Source organism: Protomyctophum bolini, assembly GCF_963924005.1.
Source record: "Protomyctophum bolini genome assembly, chromosome: 5".
NCBI lineage: Eukaryota > Metazoa > Chordata > Actinopteri > Myctophiformes > Myctophidae > Protomyctophum > Protomyctophum bolini.
Window position 1 is genome coordinate 22,744,285 of NC_137866.1, and position 21,028 is coordinate 22,765,312.

General features: G+C 41.9%; 4 protein-coding genes across 4 annotated transcripts; 1 reads left to right on the forward strand and 3 right to left on the reverse strand.

Annotated features, from left to right (window-relative positions):
* Window positions 1–6,809: 6,809 nt before the first annotated feature.
* On the reverse strand, window positions 6,810–9,867 carry LOC308315636 (tubulin alpha chain-like; the record flags this gene model as incomplete). The annotated part of the gene is made up of 4 exons (XM_080763715.1): window positions 9,775–9,867; window positions 8,148–8,370; window positions 7,887–8,035; window positions 6,810–7,790 (listed from the first exon to the last, which is right to left on the reverse strand). The coding sequence occupies exons 1-4, from the start codon at window positions 9,775–9,777 to the stop codon at window positions 6,810–6,812; spliced, it is 1,356 nt and encodes a 451-aa protein (XP_080619841.1). The 5' UTR covers window positions 9,778–9,867.
* A 1,929-nt stretch (window positions 9,868–11,796) lies between these two features.
* LOC308315010 (ras-related protein Rab-11A-like) lies at window positions 11,797–12,423 on the reverse strand (the record flags this gene model as incomplete). Its single annotated transcript, XM_080762834.1, has 1 exon — window positions 11,797–12,423. One exon carries the CDS (start codon window positions 12,421–12,423, stop codon window positions 11,797–11,799), a length of 627 nt encoding a protein of 208 aa, XP_080618960.1.
* A 1,796-nt stretch (window positions 12,424–14,219) lies between these two features.
* On the forward strand, window positions 14,220–18,841 carry taf8 (TAF8 RNA polymerase II, TATA box binding protein (TBP)-associated factor). Its single transcript, XM_080763777.1, has 8 exons — window positions 14,220–14,384; window positions 15,011–15,170; window positions 15,816–15,914; window positions 16,092–16,154; window positions 16,359–16,483; window positions 17,046–17,193; window positions 17,705–17,847; window positions 18,076–18,841. The coding sequence occupies exons 1-8, from the start codon at window positions 14,343–14,345 to the stop codon at window positions 18,214–18,216; spliced, it is 921 nt and encodes a 306-aa protein (XP_080619903.1). The 5' UTR covers window positions 14,220–14,342; the 3' UTR covers window positions 18,217–18,841.
* A 127-nt stretch (window positions 18,842–18,968) lies between these two features.
* On the reverse strand, window positions 18,969–20,907 carry LOC308315011 (ciliary microtubule-associated protein 3-like; the record flags this gene model as incomplete). The annotated part of the gene is made up of 3 exons (XM_080762835.1): window positions 18,969–19,179; window positions 20,728–20,800; window positions 20,889–20,907. The coding sequence occupies 3 exons, from the start codon at window positions 20,905–20,907 to the stop codon at window positions 19,044–19,046; spliced, it is 228 nt and encodes a 75-aa protein (XP_080618961.1). The 3' UTR covers window positions 18,969–19,043.
* Window positions 20,908–21,028: the final 121 nt, after the last annotated feature.

Below are 21,028 nucleotides of genomic sequence, written 5' to 3' on the forward strand. Positions count from 1 at the left end.
GGATCTACGTCAGCTATAGTGTAGTTCTCCCCAGGGTATAGGTTGAATCTGGGATCAATCGGGCATAATGGGCAGGTGGGTCGTGCAGGAACTGGGTTGTGCAGGAACCGGGTCGTACCCAGTGGTCCCTCGTGCGACCCCCGTCCAGTGTGCTCGCCTACCCAGCCTCCCGTACCTCGGTTTTCAGTCTAGTTTTCTCTCTTCTCTAGTTTCAGGTTTCAGGTTTTCAGGTCGTCGACGTCACATCGCTTCAAAGTACCACCTGTTGAATATCTTGTGTTTCCTTCCCAAGGTTGTGTTTCCTTCCCGCCAGGTTGGCCAAATGTTTTCCCTATCTTGTCCTTTCCTTCCCGCCAGGTTGGCCAAATGTTGTACTTTCTGTTTGATTAACCCCCTTTTGTAGTACTTTCCAGGTGGCAAACGTTGAATTTGTGTCACTCTTCTAGTGACATAAATTAATATCAATTAGTGCAGCTCCGTACCGTATTACCCTACATAGCAATAGTTACCCTACAATGCACGCGTGCGTGCGTGTATGCGTGAGTGTGTGGGTGTGTTTCATTCAATGAAACGATTGACGAATTTCATTTCTTCAAGACAATCTACAAATTTTATTTAATTTCCCATCATTCATTGGACTCCCATCATGGCAAGGTTACTATATATTACCTTTACTATATGGATTAAGGGCATCTGCTAAATGCAAAAATTGTACATTGTTGATAAAATATTAAATATATACACACAGCAAGGTGTGTATGTATTTTTTATAATTTATCAACAATGTACAATTTAGGCATTTAACAGATGCCCTTAATCCAGAACAATTTACAGTAAGCAAGAACAACAACTTTCTTTCTCTCAAGGTTAGAGAGCCTATAGGTTGAAGCTATATTAAGTGACAGATCACATACTACTTCAACAGATGATGCTACAGATCTTGACTCCTAACCACTAATGCTAATGAAGAACCGTACAGTCATGCTACTTCGACTGCTCATAAATAGTAGTCTCAAAGTAAGGTTCTGTGACCATCCTCTGGGAACTATGTTTTGATGATTGATTTGACCTCTGTGGACCCGTTAGAAAAGATTTAGCCCCCAGGTCCCTCGCAAAGATCCTGGCATTTTTTGCTAGAGGGCCAAATTCAAAATGGCGCCCGGCGCCATAGCCAAAAATTAACTTTTGATCCAGATGATCTAGAATCATGTATGAAGACACTTTTCCATACAAGTCAACCATGAGGATTCCAAATCTGACACAATTTTAATCATAAGACCTCGTTTTCGCCCCAAAACTCAAGATGGCCGCCATCCAGCAGGGTGAAAACTTTACTTTTGAATAGGAGAGTAATTTATTTGGGGTTTGTAATTTTTATAGACACAAAACACACTCTGTGCATCATCTTCCTCCTCACTCTCAACTTCCTTGTGCTCTTCAACTGGTGCAGGTAGGTGTGTTGGGAGAGCAGGCCGTGTGTGACAGACAGGACGACAGCGACCACCCACCAACTCTCAACCATGTCCAAGTGGCGAGGGATTGTGCTTTAGTTGTGGGGTGGTGCACTAGATATGCCAAGTAGTTGGTGCAGGATATCTGCATAATTATGAAGGGAGACGGACGGATAAATTAGGTTCTCTTTATTGTCTTCCACAGGCTTCAGTTCAGCCATGGTGCTACTCTTCTTGTCTCCATAGATGACCTGTCTCGTGAATGCAAAGAGCTCTAGTTTTACCTCCTTCTCAAGGTCAAGGCTACAGTATCTCCACGCCGTGGCTGCCGTGCCACAGAGCTCTTTTCCACCTTGTCATACACTGATGATTTTCCTTTGCCATAGAAACCTGAGTTGGCATCACAGCCTGTAAAACAGTGTAGTTCACAATGCAGTCTGCATCTCTTCTGTCAGCAGGCCACGGCAGAGGACTGTCTCTTTGTTGCTCTTGATGCATAGCATGCCAGGGAGCTGCCGTGAGATGACCGATGCTGCAACATAGATCGGTATCAGCTGTATCAATAATAGGGCCACTATAGTCTGACTGCAGCAGACCTGCATAAACAGTGAAGAGGATGGTGTCAGCTTCAAACTGCTCAATGCTGTAGTCTTCCATCGGTTGTTGTGTTGATACGTTGATGCAATACGGTGTTATGGTAGGGGAGTCAGAGATGTTATTCTCCAGATTGCGTGCTCCCCGAGTGACACTTGGGTTTTGATAGAGGCTAATCTCTAACACATCCACCCTTGATCGTAGGAGATAGTAATGTAGGACTCTACAGATCGAGTGCTATCCAGTCATAAAGTTTGAACACTTGAAGAAACTACTACAGAAAACTGGAAACACCGCCAATGTGGCGCACTGCATCCTATCCGTAGGAATGAACAATCGACAGCAGGTGACAACAGAAACAGGACGGAAGACAATGAGGGCGGACACAAGTTAGTGTGGCCTACATGGGTTACATATAATTCGCCCAGATGGTACCCACTTAAGGCCCAATCAGATCCCAGTTCAAACCCATATAGGCAAACACAGGTGGCGCACACATTCTGAAATAAAATGGCCCATTTGGATACCACCTAAGATCCAGTTAGAATCCCACGTAAGCCCATATGGGCTAACACGGGTGGGCCCTTTGTGTTAACTGGGTGCACGGCCCACTTGGAACCCATGCCCATAGCCCATGTCAAAACCCAATGTTAGCTGGGTATAGGCTATGTGACAACTATGTTTGACTATGTTTAGAGTACCAGTATAGGGGCAAAGGTGGTGCTGTTGTGCCAGAAATAGAGAGAGAGAGAGAGATAGTGCTGCACTGTTGCCTGCTAATGAGAGAGAGAGAGGTGGGGTGGGGGGGGGGGGGGGGGGGGGGGCAGGGAGAGGGGAGTTGCACCACTCAGTTCACACAGGTGTGATTTTTAAATTTTGTGTCAGTGTCACTGGCAAAGCTAAACAGTCGTGAAAGCATGTTTTAAAATGTACACTATTTGCCAATCGCTTTAAAGAGTCAATAGCACTGCTTCAGCCAAGTTGGTCGCCTGCCAACTCACTGTCATTTTTGCCAAAATGACAATGTTGTGAAAGGCAAGCTAGGACAAAGATCAGACAAATTTCACAACTAATTTGACTGACATTTGCAGTAGGCAACAGGGTGAAAGTGCAGATAATTTCACACACACACACACACACACACACACACACACACACACACACATTTTGAGACAAATAGCAGCATTTTCCTCAAAACTAGTTAAATAGTATACAAAAGCCTCAAATTTAAAATGTGCGTAAAAGTTGCAGTAGGTCTAGATGTCTACTCGATACAGGTAGTCCTCAGGGTGGTTGCATTCCATTGAACCTTTTATCGCAGCAGTTCACAAATCTTGCTGATGTTAGCAAACTTAATTTGCACATTGTTGTATTTCTCCCAATATGTATGGGAGTTTTTTTTTTTTTACATTGGTCATGTTTTCAATGTTTTCAACTCACTTTGGGTGTGTTTAATCTGTGGGATATGTGTCTATCGTGGGCAGGTGGTTTCAACCACATTTTGTGGGTTGTTGCATAGTCTGTCTTTCCTTGGGAGCGAGGTCTGTCTGTGGCGGCCTTTTTCTATTGCAAGGCTGTGTTCACTGAAAGTCTGTACCTAGTCAAGGCTTTTGTTTTGGGTTGTTTACCATGCTCAAGTATTCACCCAATGTGTATTCTCTTTTTAGTGCTGGATAGCATTCCATTTTGCTTTGGTTTTGGGTTGTTTCTTTCCAGTATGCCAGGTAGCTTTCTTTTTGAGTTTTCCATCTGGTTGTGCCTGTGTTTGTGCAACGATTCCCTATTCCGCTATTTATAATTTAGATCAGTCAGAGCAGAGGGCAGCTGAAGGTCAGAGCACTTCTAGACATGCATGAATTCAAATTAACCTTATCTGTTGGTATATGTGTGGAATAAGGATCACTGCAGACAGATATGAACAATGCACATCAATCAATAAAGGGGATGAGACTTAAGTCTTCAAGACTACGATTGGATACTCATCCACAGACCACCTCTCCTCATTGAGATCAAAGTTGACAAATGGCCACACTTCACAGAACAACCATGCACTCATGTAGTTCAAAATTCAACAGCATGTGTACAGTAGTTCATACACTAGATTTGCAGTGAATTTTCCATTTATTTTTTTCATAATGACAAAGTACAGTAAATAAACTGTATGGTAGGCTACTTAAATGTCTTTCATTGACTTAAAGGAGGGAAGTAAGAAAATGTATTAAATCAAGTCCCATCACCTTTGAGATAATTGTTTTATTAGTTTGTTTTGTTTTGGGGGATCAGAGACACGTCACTGAACGTTGGACTAAATTGTGGATGCAACCTATCAGAAAAAGTCAATTGGTTTCTCTTCCGTGTACTGTGACACCTCTCCCATTTCTCACATGTGATAATGCAGCAGCAAAGTCAACATTATTACGATTACCTGCCTTTTGGTTACCTCATTACACTGTATGTGTCACTATATGTGTTGTATTGCTTAATATGACCCCATGTGGTGACACCACATACATCTTGAAGGAATACACACCTCTTACCCACAAAGTCCAATCTCCAAAAGCCCGTGGCAATACTCCCACCAGCAACACTGACTGCATCAGCGAGATTGCACAATGTCACAAAGCTCTCTCCCCACAAAACAAATAACTACCAGTATGTACAAACACCTCATGAATATGCATTTCTTGTCCAGTCTGTGGGCGTCAACATGGATCTTCATGTGTTTATAATCCAGGATCTGTCCTCCTCTCTCTGCCTTTGGATAGCCTACTGATTCGAGACTCAAGTAAGAATCTGCATCCAGGGTCCTACGACTACCGGTATGTGTAATATACAGTAGCCTATATTTATATATATGCCTATATTTATTTTCTTTTTATTGTATAGTAGACTATGATATATAAATGATTGTTCTATCCATGAAATTGTTTCATACCTTCTGTTTGTCCTTAACAGACCGACTTGACTAAGACAACATGAATACCTACGATGAAATCATCCCATTTGCCAAGGAAATGCTGAACCAGTGGCCCAGTCGGGGAATGGTGAAAATATACATGCTTGGCACCACCCTGGCCCTGTTTGGAGTGGTCGGTGGGCTGGTGGAAACAGTTTGCACGACATTTTCCGACCAGGAGACCAATGAGGAGGATGGAGATGTGCTGTTGATAATGGAGAAGAGGAGGAATAAAGAAATACTGCAGTCAGAGACGACGCACGTTAACTCAGAGGTTGTGGACATTGTAGAAACAACTGATACTGGAGTCCATGCTAAGAAGCTGCCGGCTAGTAGGCAGAGGAGCGCATCCAACCGGATGCATGCTTCTTAAAAGAAGAAAGAAGAAAGAAGAACTCTCCTCCATATTAGTTACATGACGTTTCAATGTTACAACACTGTAAACTCTGACAAAGTGGTGAATTAAATTAACATAACAATGTTGACATTAAGTGTTCTGATTATGTTATGATAGAAACATAATGTTTGACATTATCTTTAGACTATTGTCTATTACATGTGTGCTGCACTTTATTCCTCAAGATCACTTCCACTAACTCCAAATGAAATTCCTACATTTATTTTAATCAATGAAGGATTCAAGTACATGACACAGCCAGTAAGAACGTTGAATAAAATGTTTTTTTCCCCACTAACATGCACTTAAAATATTTAACTTAACAATTTGAGAATAGATTTTTCTGCAACTTTCCAGGAAAGAAAGCTGTCCCAAACATTGTCACTAGAGGGCGGTAGAACAATAATCTTCGGCTATTCTGACACCCACAACAAGGATTATAGTCATTGCAATATAATAATAATTAATTCACCTTGCCTCAACTACTGAATGAAGCTTCATGGAAAACGTGTGTAGTGTGATTCTGCCTGGACACCGTGTGTGTGTGAGGCCCATTCACACAGTGCAACATGGTCAAATAGTGGCTGGTGCTGTGTCACTTTCTCAATAGCTCAAGCATCAAAGTGTCTATGACCTGTCCTGACCAGTGACCAATGATGTCAGCCTGGAATTGGATGCCACCAATTAACTTTCAATAACCTTTATTCAAGGGATAATTTATATGGTCTCACATGGACTGCACTGCAGAGTTCATTTTTATGCCTTTGTGAAGTTGGTGTGTATTTCAATTTGGGACATTTTCTCTATTTCCAATACATTTGTCTGAGGTTTACTTTTGTGGTGCTGACTTGTGCTGATTATACAACATGTTTGCAAGATAGTTCATGGAGTAAAATATTACATTTAAGTATTAACAAAATAGAGGGATTATCTGAACATGAGAGGCATTGGCTTTATCAAAGTCAATTCATTATGTGGATGTTTGGTTGATAATCTGAAGCTGTGGGTCTGGACCACTACCTAAAACAATTAAAGAGAGAGAGTTATTAACAAACTATACAATATAAACTTGTCAAACATTGGCCAAATTCGTGTTGTGATATGAGCTTGTAGATCAGCTATTATCACAATATTTGTGGAACCGAGTCAAACTAAATGTAATGCCTCAACTCTTAAAATTGTGCTAAAATTATGATTATTTTGGGGGGGCACGGCCTGATAAGGTTGAGAACCACTGATCTAAAGAATAATACAATAAGGAAAGTAGACACCTTACCACCAATGTACATTTATATTTAACCACTATATTTAGAAATTAAAGAAAACCAAATGCACACAAGATGCCAATTAAGATCAATTTTTATTTGAGATGTAAACATGCAGAAGTGTTTGCAATCTTTGCCATTACTTTTTAATACTCCTCTCCTTCCTCCTCTCCCTCACCCTCAATTGAGTCAACTCCAACCTCTTCATAATCCTTCTCCAGAGCTGCCATGTCCTCTCTGGCTTCAGAGAACTCTCCCTCCTCCATACCCTCACCTACGTACCAGTGAACAAAAGCACGCTTGGCATACATCAAATCGAACTTGTGGTCAAGGCGAGCCCAGGCCTCTGCAATAGCGGTGGTGTTGCTCAACATGCACACAGCCCTCTGGACCTTGGCCAGATCTCCACCAGGTACTACAGTGGGTGGCTGGTAGTTGATGCCAACTTTGAAACCAGTTGGACACCAGTCCACAAACTGGATGGTACGCTTTGTCTTGATGGCTGCGATGGCAGCATTGACATCTTTGGGCACCACATCTCCACGGTAAAGAAGGCAGCAGGCCATGTACTTGCCGTGGCGAGGGTCACATTTAACCATCTGATTGCATGGCTCAAAGCAGGCATTGGTGATTTCAGAGACTGAGAGCTGCTCATGATAAGCCTTCTCTGTAGAAATGACAGGGGCATAGGTAGCCAGAGGGAAATGGATACGGGGATATGGCACCAAGTTGGTCTGGAACTCTGTCAGATCAACATTAAGAGCACCGTCAAAACGAAGGGAGGCTGTGATGGAGGACACAATCTGACTAATGAGCCTGTTGAGGTTGGTGTAGGAAGGACGATCAATATCGAGGTTCCTACGGCAGATATCATAGATGGCTTCATTATCCACCATGAAGGCACAGTCAGAGTGCTCTAGGGTGGTGTGGGTGGTCAGAATAGAGTTGTAAGGCTCCACCACAGCAGTGGACACCTGAGGAGCTGGGTAGATGGAAAACTCCAGCTTGGACTTCTTGCCATAGTCAACAGACAGACGCTCCATCAGCAGGGAGGTGAAACCAGAACCAGTTCCACCTCCAAAGCTGTGGAAGACCAGGAACCCCTGAAGACCAGTGCACTGGTCAGACTGAGAAAGAGAAGGACATGGTCAATAGAAATCAATTAATTCAACATTTAGAATATACATTCTATACACCTACTGTATACAGTATGTAGTGCCTACCAGTTTGCGGACCCTGTCCAACACCAGGTCAATGATCTCCTTGCCAATGGTGTAGTGTCCACGGGCATAGTTGTTGGCAGCATCCTCTTTGCCAGTGATCAGTTGCTCAGGATGGAACAATTGGCGGTAGGTGCCACTGCGTACCTCATCTAAAGACACACAAAAGTGATTGAATGGTATAGGATACTACTAATTTTAAACCAAGGATTACATTGCATTATTTGCTCAATTTGATATTCTGACGGAATTAATTAGGCTTACCAATGACAGTGGGCTCCAGATCTACAAAGACAGCCCTGGGAACATGCTTTCCAGCCCCAGTCTCACTGAAAAATGTGTTGTAAGAATCATCTCCTCCTCCAATGGTCTTGTCACTGGGCATCTGTCCGTCCGGCTGGATCCCATGCTCCAGACAGTAGAGCTCCCAGCAGGCATTGCCAATCTGGACACCTGCCTGGCCCACGTGGATGGAGATGCACTCACGCTGTGGGGGTTAGGTTAGGCATATGAGGATTCATTTCATATTAGGCCTATGTGTAATCAAGGATCAATTCAATTTCCACATCCAGTTGCTCCCTCTAGCTGAGAGTGATTGACCTCCACAATGCATAGCAATCAGCAGCAGGGACAGAGACAATGACATGACTGGAACCTCTGCAAATGGAGGGCACTAGTCGTCTCCCCTGCCAGAGTAGACCTACACATGGTTTCAACTGCTTATTCCAATGTGCATCTGCATGCATGCATGCAGTTAGCTATATAGGTCATAGCCAATATACTGTAAGGCAGGCCTGTGCAGTGCACACACAAGAGGGAACAGCATCCCATAGAATATAGCCTAAACACAGTATGCAATTTAATGACTAGACCTATCTTATCTAAAAAATAGTGCATAGGCCTATAAATCAACTGAGAATAAGAGCGGAGATTAAATAATTGCATGGTATAAATAAATACAATGCACTGTATAATGACTATAAAGTCTTATATAAGATACACATGTGGCCCATGCATATAAATCAACTGGAAATAAGAGCAGAGATTAGGCCTGATTATTTATTTTATTTGTATTTTATTGGGAGTGTGGATGAACCCTACACAAGTTGTGAGAAAATAAGGTATTTAGGTTTTCTGAGACAGGTGAGAGTCTATTCTGAGTTAACATTAATGGACAGAAGGATCTGTGCTGTCTCTATATGAATCCATAATGTATATCATAGTAGTATAGATGTATAGCTTATTTCATTATAGATATTCCACTGTTACTTTCTTAGCTTACACATGTTTCATGATAAATGTTTTTATGTGATGTATTCCCCATGCTTTTTGTTCTTGCTTAATGTAAATCGCTCTGGATTAAGAGCGTCTGCTAAATGCCTAAATTGTCAATTGTAATCCCCACCCTGCAAGTACACACCCAGCTGTCAAATCTGAAATGTGTAAAGGTATTCGATTTATTTTTTCATTCAAAATTTCAGGGTAGAAGATTGACAATATAATTAATATCGGAAGAGGTCCCTGATATTTTCTGAATGAAATTCGCTCCATGAAAGCACGGAGCACGTATAGCCTACCTTCTAATTGCTGGAGATTGGAGAACTCCGTTCATTAGCATATATCCATCAGTGCGCATTGTTCTATCTCGACATTGTGAATCTCAGTGTGCATGGGTACTTTAACGTCACTCTTTTTTTCCTTTTTCTTTTTGTGCTGCAAAACCGTTGGCAAGAAAATTAACGAGATACGTACAAGGAATAGGCTATATTAACGCGTAGATGGTCAAAATACTGAATCGGCGAGAAAAGTGGAAGCAATTAATGCTTTGACTGGTGCAGCATCCATCTTATTGTTATTTCAGTCATATAGCTGAAAAAACAACTCGACTTACCATGTTGCCTGTAGAAGTGGGAGACCGAAAAGTGAAGAAAGAGCCTTTTATGTCTGTATTTCGTTGCGTGTTCTACCCACCGGGGTCGATGCAACAACTGCTAAATGGGAGGGCGGTGCTACCGGTTTTATACATGCAGGGTTGGGGGTTTCACCGTGAGGAAAGCCTATACTATAGCTTACTATAGCTCTATATGGTCCCATCGCATACCCCGCATCACTGTAGGCAGTGTAGGCTAATAATCATAGCCTAATAATTTCTCTCTCTGCTTTTGTTTAGTCTCTTAAATTTTCATAATAGCCTAGATATTATAATGTATTGGTATCTTTGTTTATTGGTATAGGCCTACCATTTTGACGTATATGTTATTGTGTAAGGCGTGGCATTTTATACAATATGCAGTCCTTTATCCATGCATGTTTGCATGTAAGCTATACCTCATAATGAAGGTCCAAGAATGTGGCCCCAAAATTCAGAGCATGTCTTAAGGTCTACAGAGCTCCTTGCCCTTGATACTGAAAATGCTCCATCAACACTCGAGATTGTACAGTGCATGCAAATCCAGGATAATTTGTTTATATGCAAAAATATTAAGCCATATGCCTCCACCACACTCAGCTGCCAGCCAGAGTGAGGCCTGCTAGTGCTATGGTATCTGCCCACGGCATTGCCAGCTCTCCATCCATCACGCCACCCTCTTTGTCCTAGATTCTCTGCAGTGATGTCATCGCAGTGGTCTGATCACATGACCTGTCTGTCGTCTCCCTCCCTCTCTACAACCTCCTTGTTGTTTTTCTGGACTGTGTTTGAGATGCTCCCATTTCATTTGCCTTTTTCCATACTGGTTAGTTGGTTACGGAGCTAGACAGCTAGTGTATGTGGGATGCAAAATCAGTGACCTGACCAAGATTGCACCTGCTTAACTGGGGTTGCAAGTTTACAACTTGCAACGTAGCATACATGAGACGCTTGAATGGCCTGTCCGTTTAGTAGGCTACCCTACTTGAGGGACTGGGAACATTTTGAGTAGCCTGAACAAAGTCCTCGCTGCAGTGTAGCTATTTAACACTTTATGCTGTTGATTCCAGCAACAGCACAATTTATTCACTGAAAAATACGGGACATATTGTGAGCGCTGCTCCACTCTTGAAGAGCAGACCGGGAAGCCACAATGGCTCCATGCCGAGCGTTCTTCGGAGAACAAATTATCCCCACGCCCGAGCAGCTGTGAGACAGGGAGGGGGAGTGGCCTGGACAGCTGAACGCTGAGAGGAAAGAGGAGGATGGGGGGAGCTCAAGATGGGAGTGGTCCTCCATGAAATGAATCAGCGATCCATCCTGCTTTGGAGAACATGACATGACACATGACAAAATATACTCTGGACGGAGATTTATATGTGTTTGTGTAAAATTCGATGAATTTTTTTCAGGGAAAAACATCATTTTTTGACAGCATGTTTTGTTGTGTGCCTTGATTGCCTGCTCTTTTTCCCCCATCACCCCGAATTTCACTTGTTTATTGTATTCCTGTTATCCGGTTAGGGTTAGGGTTATGGTTAGGGTTAGGGTCTCTCTCCTGAATGGAAAAAATTGGTATACCAATCTGAAAATGCACTCGGTAGAAATCAGAATATATTATTATTTAACAATGAACAGAAAAAATCCACTTCCTGCACCTTTTAATATGCATTTAAAAAAAGTATCTAACTGAGAATGAGCATGTTGATAAGGTGAATGAGCGTGTACGCACCTGCTATTTAAAGGTATTGGGAGCCAAAACGGATTGGTTTTTAACTTTTTATTAATGTAACGGCCCAAAACACACAGATTCATTAATTCAGTATAAATAGCTTCCATAAGGTGGCATACCCATTTCCTGTTCATTTTCCCATAGCTTTATTTGATTGGCTCGTACTGTTATGCCTAATTTATACTGTGTGCCAGTGTTGCACATTAAAAATAGTAGATCTGCAAGCCCTCGTGCAAACTGCTATTTCCGGTAAACAATCAGACACTATAGACTCACTTACAACACTGCGTCTTTGGCTTGTTCTCCGTGGGCTGCACCTGGATTTTTACCACATTGTTAGGTGACACTTCATTGCCCATCGTGTTCTGAGAGACAACGCAATGAATCTCAGTGAGCAGGCTATGGAAGGCTGTTACCACATTAGTGGAATCCAGGGCTGATGTCTCTACTAATGACAGACCATGTTTCTCTGCAAATGCACCTGCCTCATCAGTGGAAACAACCCTGAGATGCTGCAGGTCACTCTTATTCCCTACCAGCATGATGACAATGCTACTGTCGGCATGATCTCTCAGTTCATTAAGCCAGCGTGCCACGTTCTCGTATGTCCGGTGGTTGGCGATGTCATACACAAGCAGTGCACCCACCGCCCCGCGGTAATATGCAGAGGTGATGGCTCTGTAACGCTCCTGTCCGGCAGTATCCCATATCTGAGCTTTCACAGTCCTGCTGTCAACCTGGATGCTGCGAGTGGCAAACTCCACTCCAATTGTGCTCTTGCTCTCCGAGTTGAACTCGTTGCGGGTATAGCGAGACAACAGGTTGCTTTTCCCCACACCCGAGTCGCCGATCAGAACCACTTTGAACAGGTAGTCATATTTGTCATCTTTAGAACACATCTTCAGCGGTTGTTGACCCGTGGGTTGATATCATGGCATAAAAACTGAAAAGACAAGGACAGCAAGTCCTTTTCCTATCATTTGATCAAAATAAACTATTAACCAGAGCCTTTATGCCGAGCTTACCCAAAGTTTGTGTCATCACTATGATGTCACTATTGTGTCAGCCATGCCCAAATACGAAGTCCATGTCAGTCATTTCCAAATATGAAGGTGCATGATGTCGGACTGGGCCGGATTCCTTTCAAGGCTAAATACAGCCGAAGGTTGCTGGCCCTCTCGCCCGTCTTTTCTGTTAGGGTGTTCTCCAATAGCCTTTTTTCTTCCCAGACAAGGCAGTCAGACGGTAGTTGGTCAGTTGCCAGGGCATGTCCTTTACACATGAGCCTGCGCCTCCGTCCTCTGGGGACCACTGCAGCTCCGAGGTGACTATAGAATCAAATCAAACTTTATTTATAGACACAACACAAATAGCATAGTAAAAATTGAGACAGGTTAATAGTCAAAAAACATTGAAAGCCAGGGAGAAGAGATGTAGTCCGGCAGCCGACAGGCTTCTTTTGTTTAAAGCGGGAAATTTGGTATATAGTCTTTTTTATTGGCCTAAAATATTGTCTATATATACATGCATTCATTTTTATAGGGGTTTCTTGTGACCCTACCATTAACCTCCTATGGCTGGCAAAAATGTAAAATGTTGCTTTAAGTAGCATGTGACATGCAGTCAAACTAGGGGTTTTTCATGATTCTGAATCCATTCCAAATGCCCAAATGCCCAAATGTGCCCAAAATGTGCTGACCTCATCACATTTGTCATGATGTCTATGGCTGTTTTTAGCCCAAGGAGTGTATTTTGTGCAAAACTAATGCTTGGAATGGATTCAGAATCATGAAAACATCACACATGCTACTTAAAGCAAAAGGAAAGTTTGACATTTTTGCCTGCCATAGGATGTTAATGGTAGGGTCACAAGAAACCCCTATAAAAAATTGCCCAATACTTAGAGCCGGTCATCAATTGGATTCATGAATGTATATAGACAATATTTTAGGCCAATAAAAAAAGACTATATACCAAATTTCCCACCCGTCCACCTCAGCTGCCGGACTAATGTGTTTTAAGCAAAGACTTAAAAGCCTCTAAGGAGCAGACTTAATATGTAGTTCCAGACAGTTCCAGAGTTTGGGGCCGGCCACTGAAAAAGCATGGTCGCCTCTGGACCTGTAGTTAGAATTTGGCACGGTCAGGAGCCGCTGGTCAGCTGACCTCAGGGCCCTGGCTGGGGAGTATGGGTCCATGAGGACTGATAAATACAGGGGGGGGGGGGGCAAACCATTTAGGTTTTAGGGCTTTAAAATCAATTCTGAATTTAACAGGTAGCCAGTGGAGTGAGGCAAGGATGCAGGAGTGATATGTTGTGATATGTTGAATGAACAAATAATTGGTCTATCTATTTGGTCTCTAAATGTGTAATGTCATTTATTGGGTCGTCCACTCACAGTTAACAGTTTTTGTATTGAGTTGTGCTTGAAATGTACTGTAATTCTGCAAACTGTTATAAGTAGTAAAGTATAGGCCTACACTACTGTGTTTTGCGTAACGAAATACCGTCGCTAGAGAAATAGCACATCGGAGAAACCGAGACTGAGGTATACCCCAAACCTGTGGAGGGCAGCAATGTGCCGATAAAAGGCATCCAGTCTGCCGGAAACCGACAAGAAGAAGAAGAAGACCGTCGCTAGAGGGCGGTAGAATAATAATTCTCCAATCTGAGACATCCGCCCAACAACCGGAGATGGCGTATTTGTTTTGTAGCGTGCAACAACATAACACAAATGATTTTACTAACTAAAAGGAGAATTAGTTTCATGGTAATATATTTCTTGGTTTAAAGGAAAGTCCGCCATTCAATTTACCGATGGCGGATCCCGCGGTGGTATCCAGTGGTTTTATAGGAGGGGTAAGAAACTATTTATAAAGCCATTAACACAAACCAAACGTATTTTTGTATAACACGGACTCGGATTAGATTAAAAGAACCATACGAGATCGAAACATTTCATATATCTCCACATCACTAAACTGAGATTATGACAGTCATGTTTCATGGCTAAACTCCGTTTGGAACCTCTATACGCTGCTACGCTTTAGGAGCTAAGCGCAGCAGTATAGATATCGAGGTTCCAAATGGAGCTAGTTTCAGGGCTAAAGGCTACGGAGATGCACAAACAAATGTAGCTCGAGTCCACAGCTAGCTGCAAGTCGCTATTTGCAACACTAGATTTGTTTTGTCAGGTGAAACCTGACTAATGAAAGCTCATGAAATGTAGAACGACCTAGTTTTATAATGGGTTGAATCTAGAGTTGCAATACCCTCCATTGTCATCCAAATAGAGATTTCCGATCTCTGTTTATCAACGTTAAACTCACCAATAATTTAGTGTTGCAAATTGCGGCTACAATACATGATGCAGTTTCTGTCACACTATTTTAATTAAAGCTGATTTACTTACGCAGCAGGCTTTCTAATTGTGATGTAGCAGTGTCGTTCATTATGTTCCCCAATATGCCTTCTTTGCGTTCCAGCGTTCGAGTAGCACTAAAGCAGCTACAAGTCCAGCAGAAAATTATCAACTGGCCCGCCGAAGGACTCTGCAGGTGGTGGTTAGCGCTCTGCTGACAGAATGTGGTTTTGAAAGTGCAGAGAAAGCAGCAGTGGAGTCCCTCACAGAGATGATGCAAAGCTGTATGTCTGAATCATTTCACTGCGTGTTGGGGTTGCAATTTCAGGCTGCCTCCTCATTTATATTGTGAGATGCTGGCAGTGGTGGACACTTAAGTACATTTTTACTTGAGTACTTTACTGATAAATGTTTCGTTATTGTAATTGGATACTTATGACTTTTACTCCATTACATTCAAAGACAAATTGAACCGAACATAACATGGCTTTATTTCTCAATGGACACGCCCGCCATGTTAGGTTCTACTTTGAATAGTACTGTACACGTTCTCTTTTCTCTATTGTACTTTTGACTATACATTGGTAGGAACTACGGTAAAAATGTACATTATGAATTGACCACTTACACCCTATTTCAGATATTGTGCAAATAACTGACCTACAGGCACACATTGCAAAACATTGTGAGCTTGTAGGTCTGCTATTTTCACAATGATTGATATATTTTTTTAAATGTATAGTGCTCGGTACAAATTTGAATGAGCAACCTTCAGTTGTAGACTCGTAGTTAAGTAATATTTGACAAGAAGTATCTATACTTTCAGTCTATTGGCTGGAGAGTTGACTACTTTGTCCACCACTTTGATGATGCCTGGTATGCTGAGATATAAGTAATCATAAAATCATAATATACCGTCACCTTTTCAGATATCAGTGAAATAGGCCGCTGTGCTAAAGCTTACTGTGAACATACTGCCAGAAGTGTTCCTACACTCTCGGATACCGTTGCTGCACTCGTTGAAATGGGTGAGTAGCGTGAGCACAATACTGTACATGGGGCAGTAACTATCGGTTCCTTTCTTTAAAAAAAAATATATAATAGATTTATATCAAGTTCTATTAACTGACACTGTAGCACCACTAGACTATTAAAAGAACACATCAACAGCACCATTTACCGGTAACTTGTATTTGTTGCTGCAGGTTTCAATGTTCATACACTATCTGTGTATGCAAAGAGATCTCAGAGGATGGTCATAACTGCTCGTAAGTAAGACATTGGCTAGCTGTTTACTTGATGATTAAATGTCACACAAATAATTGTGATTAACGATTTAATGGTGTTTTTAGCATTGAGCATTGGAACATATTATTATTATTATTATTATGCCTTTTAGGCTTCAGCACAGTGCATACTATGAAAGGGCTGACATTTAATAACTATATATATTTTTTTGTAATGAATTTCAGCTCCAGTGACTAACCCACCTGTGACACCCAAAGCTTTGGTGGCTGGACTGAAACGCACACATCCTCCTTACATCCCCAGCCACTTCCCAGAGTTCCCTGACCCCCACACCTACATCAAAACCCCTGTAAGCTACACACAAAGTATTTGCAGTTATGTATGCCGTTTATGCTTAGTTAAACTTTTGGAGAGGGAAGCTGCTCATTTATCATGGCTTTGTGTGATAACAACTCGGGTGTGTGTCAATGTGTGCACAAGTGCTATGGACATGATATCAAAAGCGGCCCTTGAATGTACACTGAATTCACAAAAATGTGATTACATTTGGGGAAAGTGAAAAACGGGCTTCCTCACTGTCTTGGTTATGGTCAAAGTTCAGATATTGCTCCAGCCCAGAGGAGAAAAATGCAGATCAAATGGACTGACAGAGGTTCCTTAAATTAATAGTAACGGTTACGTGGGATTACACACACACACACACACACACACACACACACACACACACACACACACACACACACACACACACACACACACACACTCACACACACTGAATTAAAGGCATGCAGTTTGCACTCATGTAGATAATAGCATATACAATGTAGAGGTACTTCTGTAGGACACTGCAATGACTGCATTGTGCCTTTAATCTCGCAATACTTTCATGGTACCATCATCTGTTCTTTCAGACTTTCAGAGAGCCAGTTTCAGATTACCAAGTGGTGAGAGAGAAGGCAGCGTCTCAGAGGAGAGATGTAGAACGGGCACTCACACGTTTCATGGCTAAAACCGGAGAAACACAGAGCCTCTTTAAAGATGATATTACTGCCTTCCCATGTGAGTGACTCCAAGTTTTACAAATAAGATGTGTTCAATGTCCAGTTTTACTGACTTTTTTATGCTGACATTGTCACATTACTGAGTGGGCCCCATATTTGCATGAATTCTGAAATATTTCATTGATTGTTGTTATTGAAATAAAATGATAATATATGATAACAATTATAGTACATTTGTACATTTATGTCAAAGGATGAACACAGATAGCAGAGTCATGGAAAAAAATCAATAATAGATACATTTATACTATTTCAAGTAAACCAATTGATAGTGACTGCTGTGCTGTGCTGTGCTGTGCTGTACAAGCCCTCCCTGGCCTGTGTGTCTGTGTGTTAGGCTGTGCAACAGTGACACTTGGTGGTGAAATAACGCTATAACACAGGGACAGACCCAGGGACACAGTCACACACATAGCTGTCTATAGGAGATACAAAGTCTGTGGAGCTTGTGGAATAACAGTATATACCCACTAACTTGTTACAGCGTTTGCATGTGCTTGTTTTTCCAGTGATTGCAGCACGACCAACCAGCATTCCATATTTAAGCGCCCTCCTGCCATCTGAGCTGGAGCTACAGTCCTTGGAGGAGACGGACTCCTCTGAGCAGGATGAGCAGACAGACAGTGAGAACGCAGCAGGAAACAACGTCAGTGTGAGTCTTCATGAAATACTATTCATACATTTCTATCATCCATTTGTTTAGCTTGCTAGCCTCCTTAATAGAGCTTAAAAAAAGAAAAGAAGACATTTCCTCTAATGCCAAGTCAAATTGGAAACCCATAGGATTATTTCGTGTTATTTCATTAGATTAATCTCTAAGGCTAATGCATCTAGTTTGTTTGTCTTTGATTTTCTTCTACTCTTTCCAACCTCTTCTCAGGATGAACCAGGAGCAGACAAGGAGAATTCCATGCTTCCCCCAACGGGTGCTGTTCCCTCAGCAAAGGCCAGTGAGGAGAGTATGATAGACAACCCATACCTCAGGCCGGTCAAGAAACCGAAAGTGAGGAGGAAGAAGTGAGGGGAGTAAGTTATACTGAACTGGAACAAATGAGACTCATATCTGCCTCAGTCATTGGCAGATTCAGCAGTCCAGTTATCGATTCACTCCTCAGAGGGAAGTTGCCCTTCACGGAAGCCTGGTCTAAGAAACCAAGCAATTCTTTGTATCTGATTTCTGGGGCTAGTGGACCATATTGACTTTAGATTTGGTGTGATGTAGACGCAAAATGACACTGGTCAATGCTGCAGTTGATTTTGGCTTTGTTCAATTGCTTCCACTGAGGATTACTTTCTTTGACATTTGTATTCAGTTTGTTTCGTTAGTTAGTATTCAAACAACACAGCAATACAGTCATTTTGTGAGAAGAAAAGTGCAACTTTTTATTTTGAGTTTGCATTGTCCCATTTATTTCATTGAAGCCGTTTGTAACGCACTGTCCTCTTGTCAAAAATCTGAATTAGGAGTAGAACAAACTCAGGTATGCCATGCGATTCCTGTGTTTCAGGAACTCCTTGTCACAATTTAGCTGAAGAAAAGGGCGAAAAAAGGATATTGCTTCATTTTTCAGTGCATGTGAAATTATTATACAGTGACATGTAGCCTATTGTTGCCTTTATAATACAAAAAATATTAAATTATAGTAAGAAGCACCAGATGTTTGTACCTATTTTTTTTAACAAATAACTTTGTAGGGAAAAACTATTGAAACCAAGTTTTTGCTTTATCTAGTATTAATAAGAGAAGTAACAAGACAGAAAACATGGAAGCACACATTTCATTTGATCAATGTCAATTCATGACAGCCCGGTGCATTGTGCATCAGCTGTGCATTATTGTTTTCTCCATTAAGGTCTGCAACTTGCCTGCATCCTCACTGCTCTCTTCTCCAACTGGGGCAGTCTAGCCCAATCCGGGGATCCGAAACACATTGGCCAGCTCACTTTCCTGTTGCTGATTGTATCATGAGAGTATGCCCCAGGGCTGCATTTGTGAAAATTCAAACGCATTTAAATGTTGGCACATTTGAGCATTTCATACTGTACGTCCGTCTTATATCATCTCTGTTGGGTGGAAACCTCATATGTAAAAAAACCCTGACTTTTCAGGATATTTTTGAGTGGTGCAACCACTCCGCTAGCTATGTGTGTCGGTGGCTGGGTGGGTCTGAGCACAAAAACGGCATGGTTTTTCACCACCTGTGTGCAACCTAAAACACACGCACATATTAACTGTATATAATATATGATGACTTCGGGTGTGCCAGGACATGAGGACAGTGACACGGAAACTGTCATTTAACCCCCACACAGAGTTGCACCACTCACTTCACACGGGTGTGATTCTTTTTTGTAAAAGTAGCAGATCTACAAGCTCAAAATCTCGGAATTGGACAGTCTGGCAATTCTGGCAAATGCCAGAATGCCGTAATAAAAAATACATGGTAGCGTTTTTGAGCCGGTGTCGATCACAAATGCCAGGGCCGATTTTCTGTGCCAATCCGTGCCTGAGGTGGGGAATTCATTTTATAAAAAACCAAAAGTTAGAATATGGAGATAAGTGGTTTCTGCCTGACAGCAACAATATCATCATCCTCTTACCACTCCACTCACTCACCCTGGGCTGGAAACTGCTTCAGCCTTAGATTTGAACCTTTGTGTGGTTGAGTTGAATGGTGTTTTACTTGGAGGGAGAACTTTGGACAAAGTTTGATCCTGCTGGTACTTCTGTGGTGAGGGAGTTGCTGTCTGGTAATGGTGTCAAAAAACGGGAATCAAGAACAACTTGACATTAGTCATCTTACTTGACTCCTTGAGTGACCTCATGGCAAATTGTGTTTGATCATGTCAGTTGACTGGTCTATAGTCTGAATTGACTAGTCACTAGTGGACATCTGAGAACTCAACTCAGGGCACTATTTATTCGTATTTACTTTATATATATGTATCATCAGGGCTGCCAACTTTCAGGAAAAGCAGTAGTGCCCAAACGAACGCTGCGCCACTTTTTGGGGTCTTTTTCTTTTTACATCGATTTAGAGGGATACAGACATCTCACCCTCCCATCCTAAAATATATGAACTTATTTGTATACTGGTATGCCACATATGATATGTGGATATGAGCTATATATGATGCATATAAATCCATATGCACATATGAACATGAATATGGCATATATTCATAGGCTATATTTGCCATATATATGTTCATACATTTAATATTTTTCATATAATTTCTAGGTGCCCACTTACTGGATTTAGTTTTTACTTTTTACCTTGTGGCAGGGGCGGAAACGCGCAGCAGTCCTCGCAGAAATAACATATCCTTTCTTACTTTCAGGTTTCTTTAGTATGTCATACATTATGGTACCGAACTGTGTAAGGAAAAGAAGCATTTGGAAAAAGACTATTTGATTAGTGAAATGTCTGGCATGCAGCAGTGCTGACTACATGAAGGTGGTGATATAATGTAGTGACAAACCTCATGATTGTCATAGCAGCCAGGGCCACGATGTGTCGCATCAAGGCACGGCATCTCAATGCCCAGACGACTTGGCTCATGAAACATGGGGAACAGTTTTCTCTCCTGACGGCTGCCAAATACTAGTGATGTAACAGTAATAAGGAATTATCCATCAGTTTTGGAAACAGATTAAATCTAGAATGTTACGCTTGCTTGCATGTACCATACCTGCTCCCCGAACCGCCATGACTTCTTGTTTAGAATAGATTACGGTAACAATGGTAACCAGATAGGTGCTCGAATTATACAAAGTTTGTTGCTCTGGTGCACCCTCTTGTGGCTAAACTACGCAATAAATGTGAGTACTT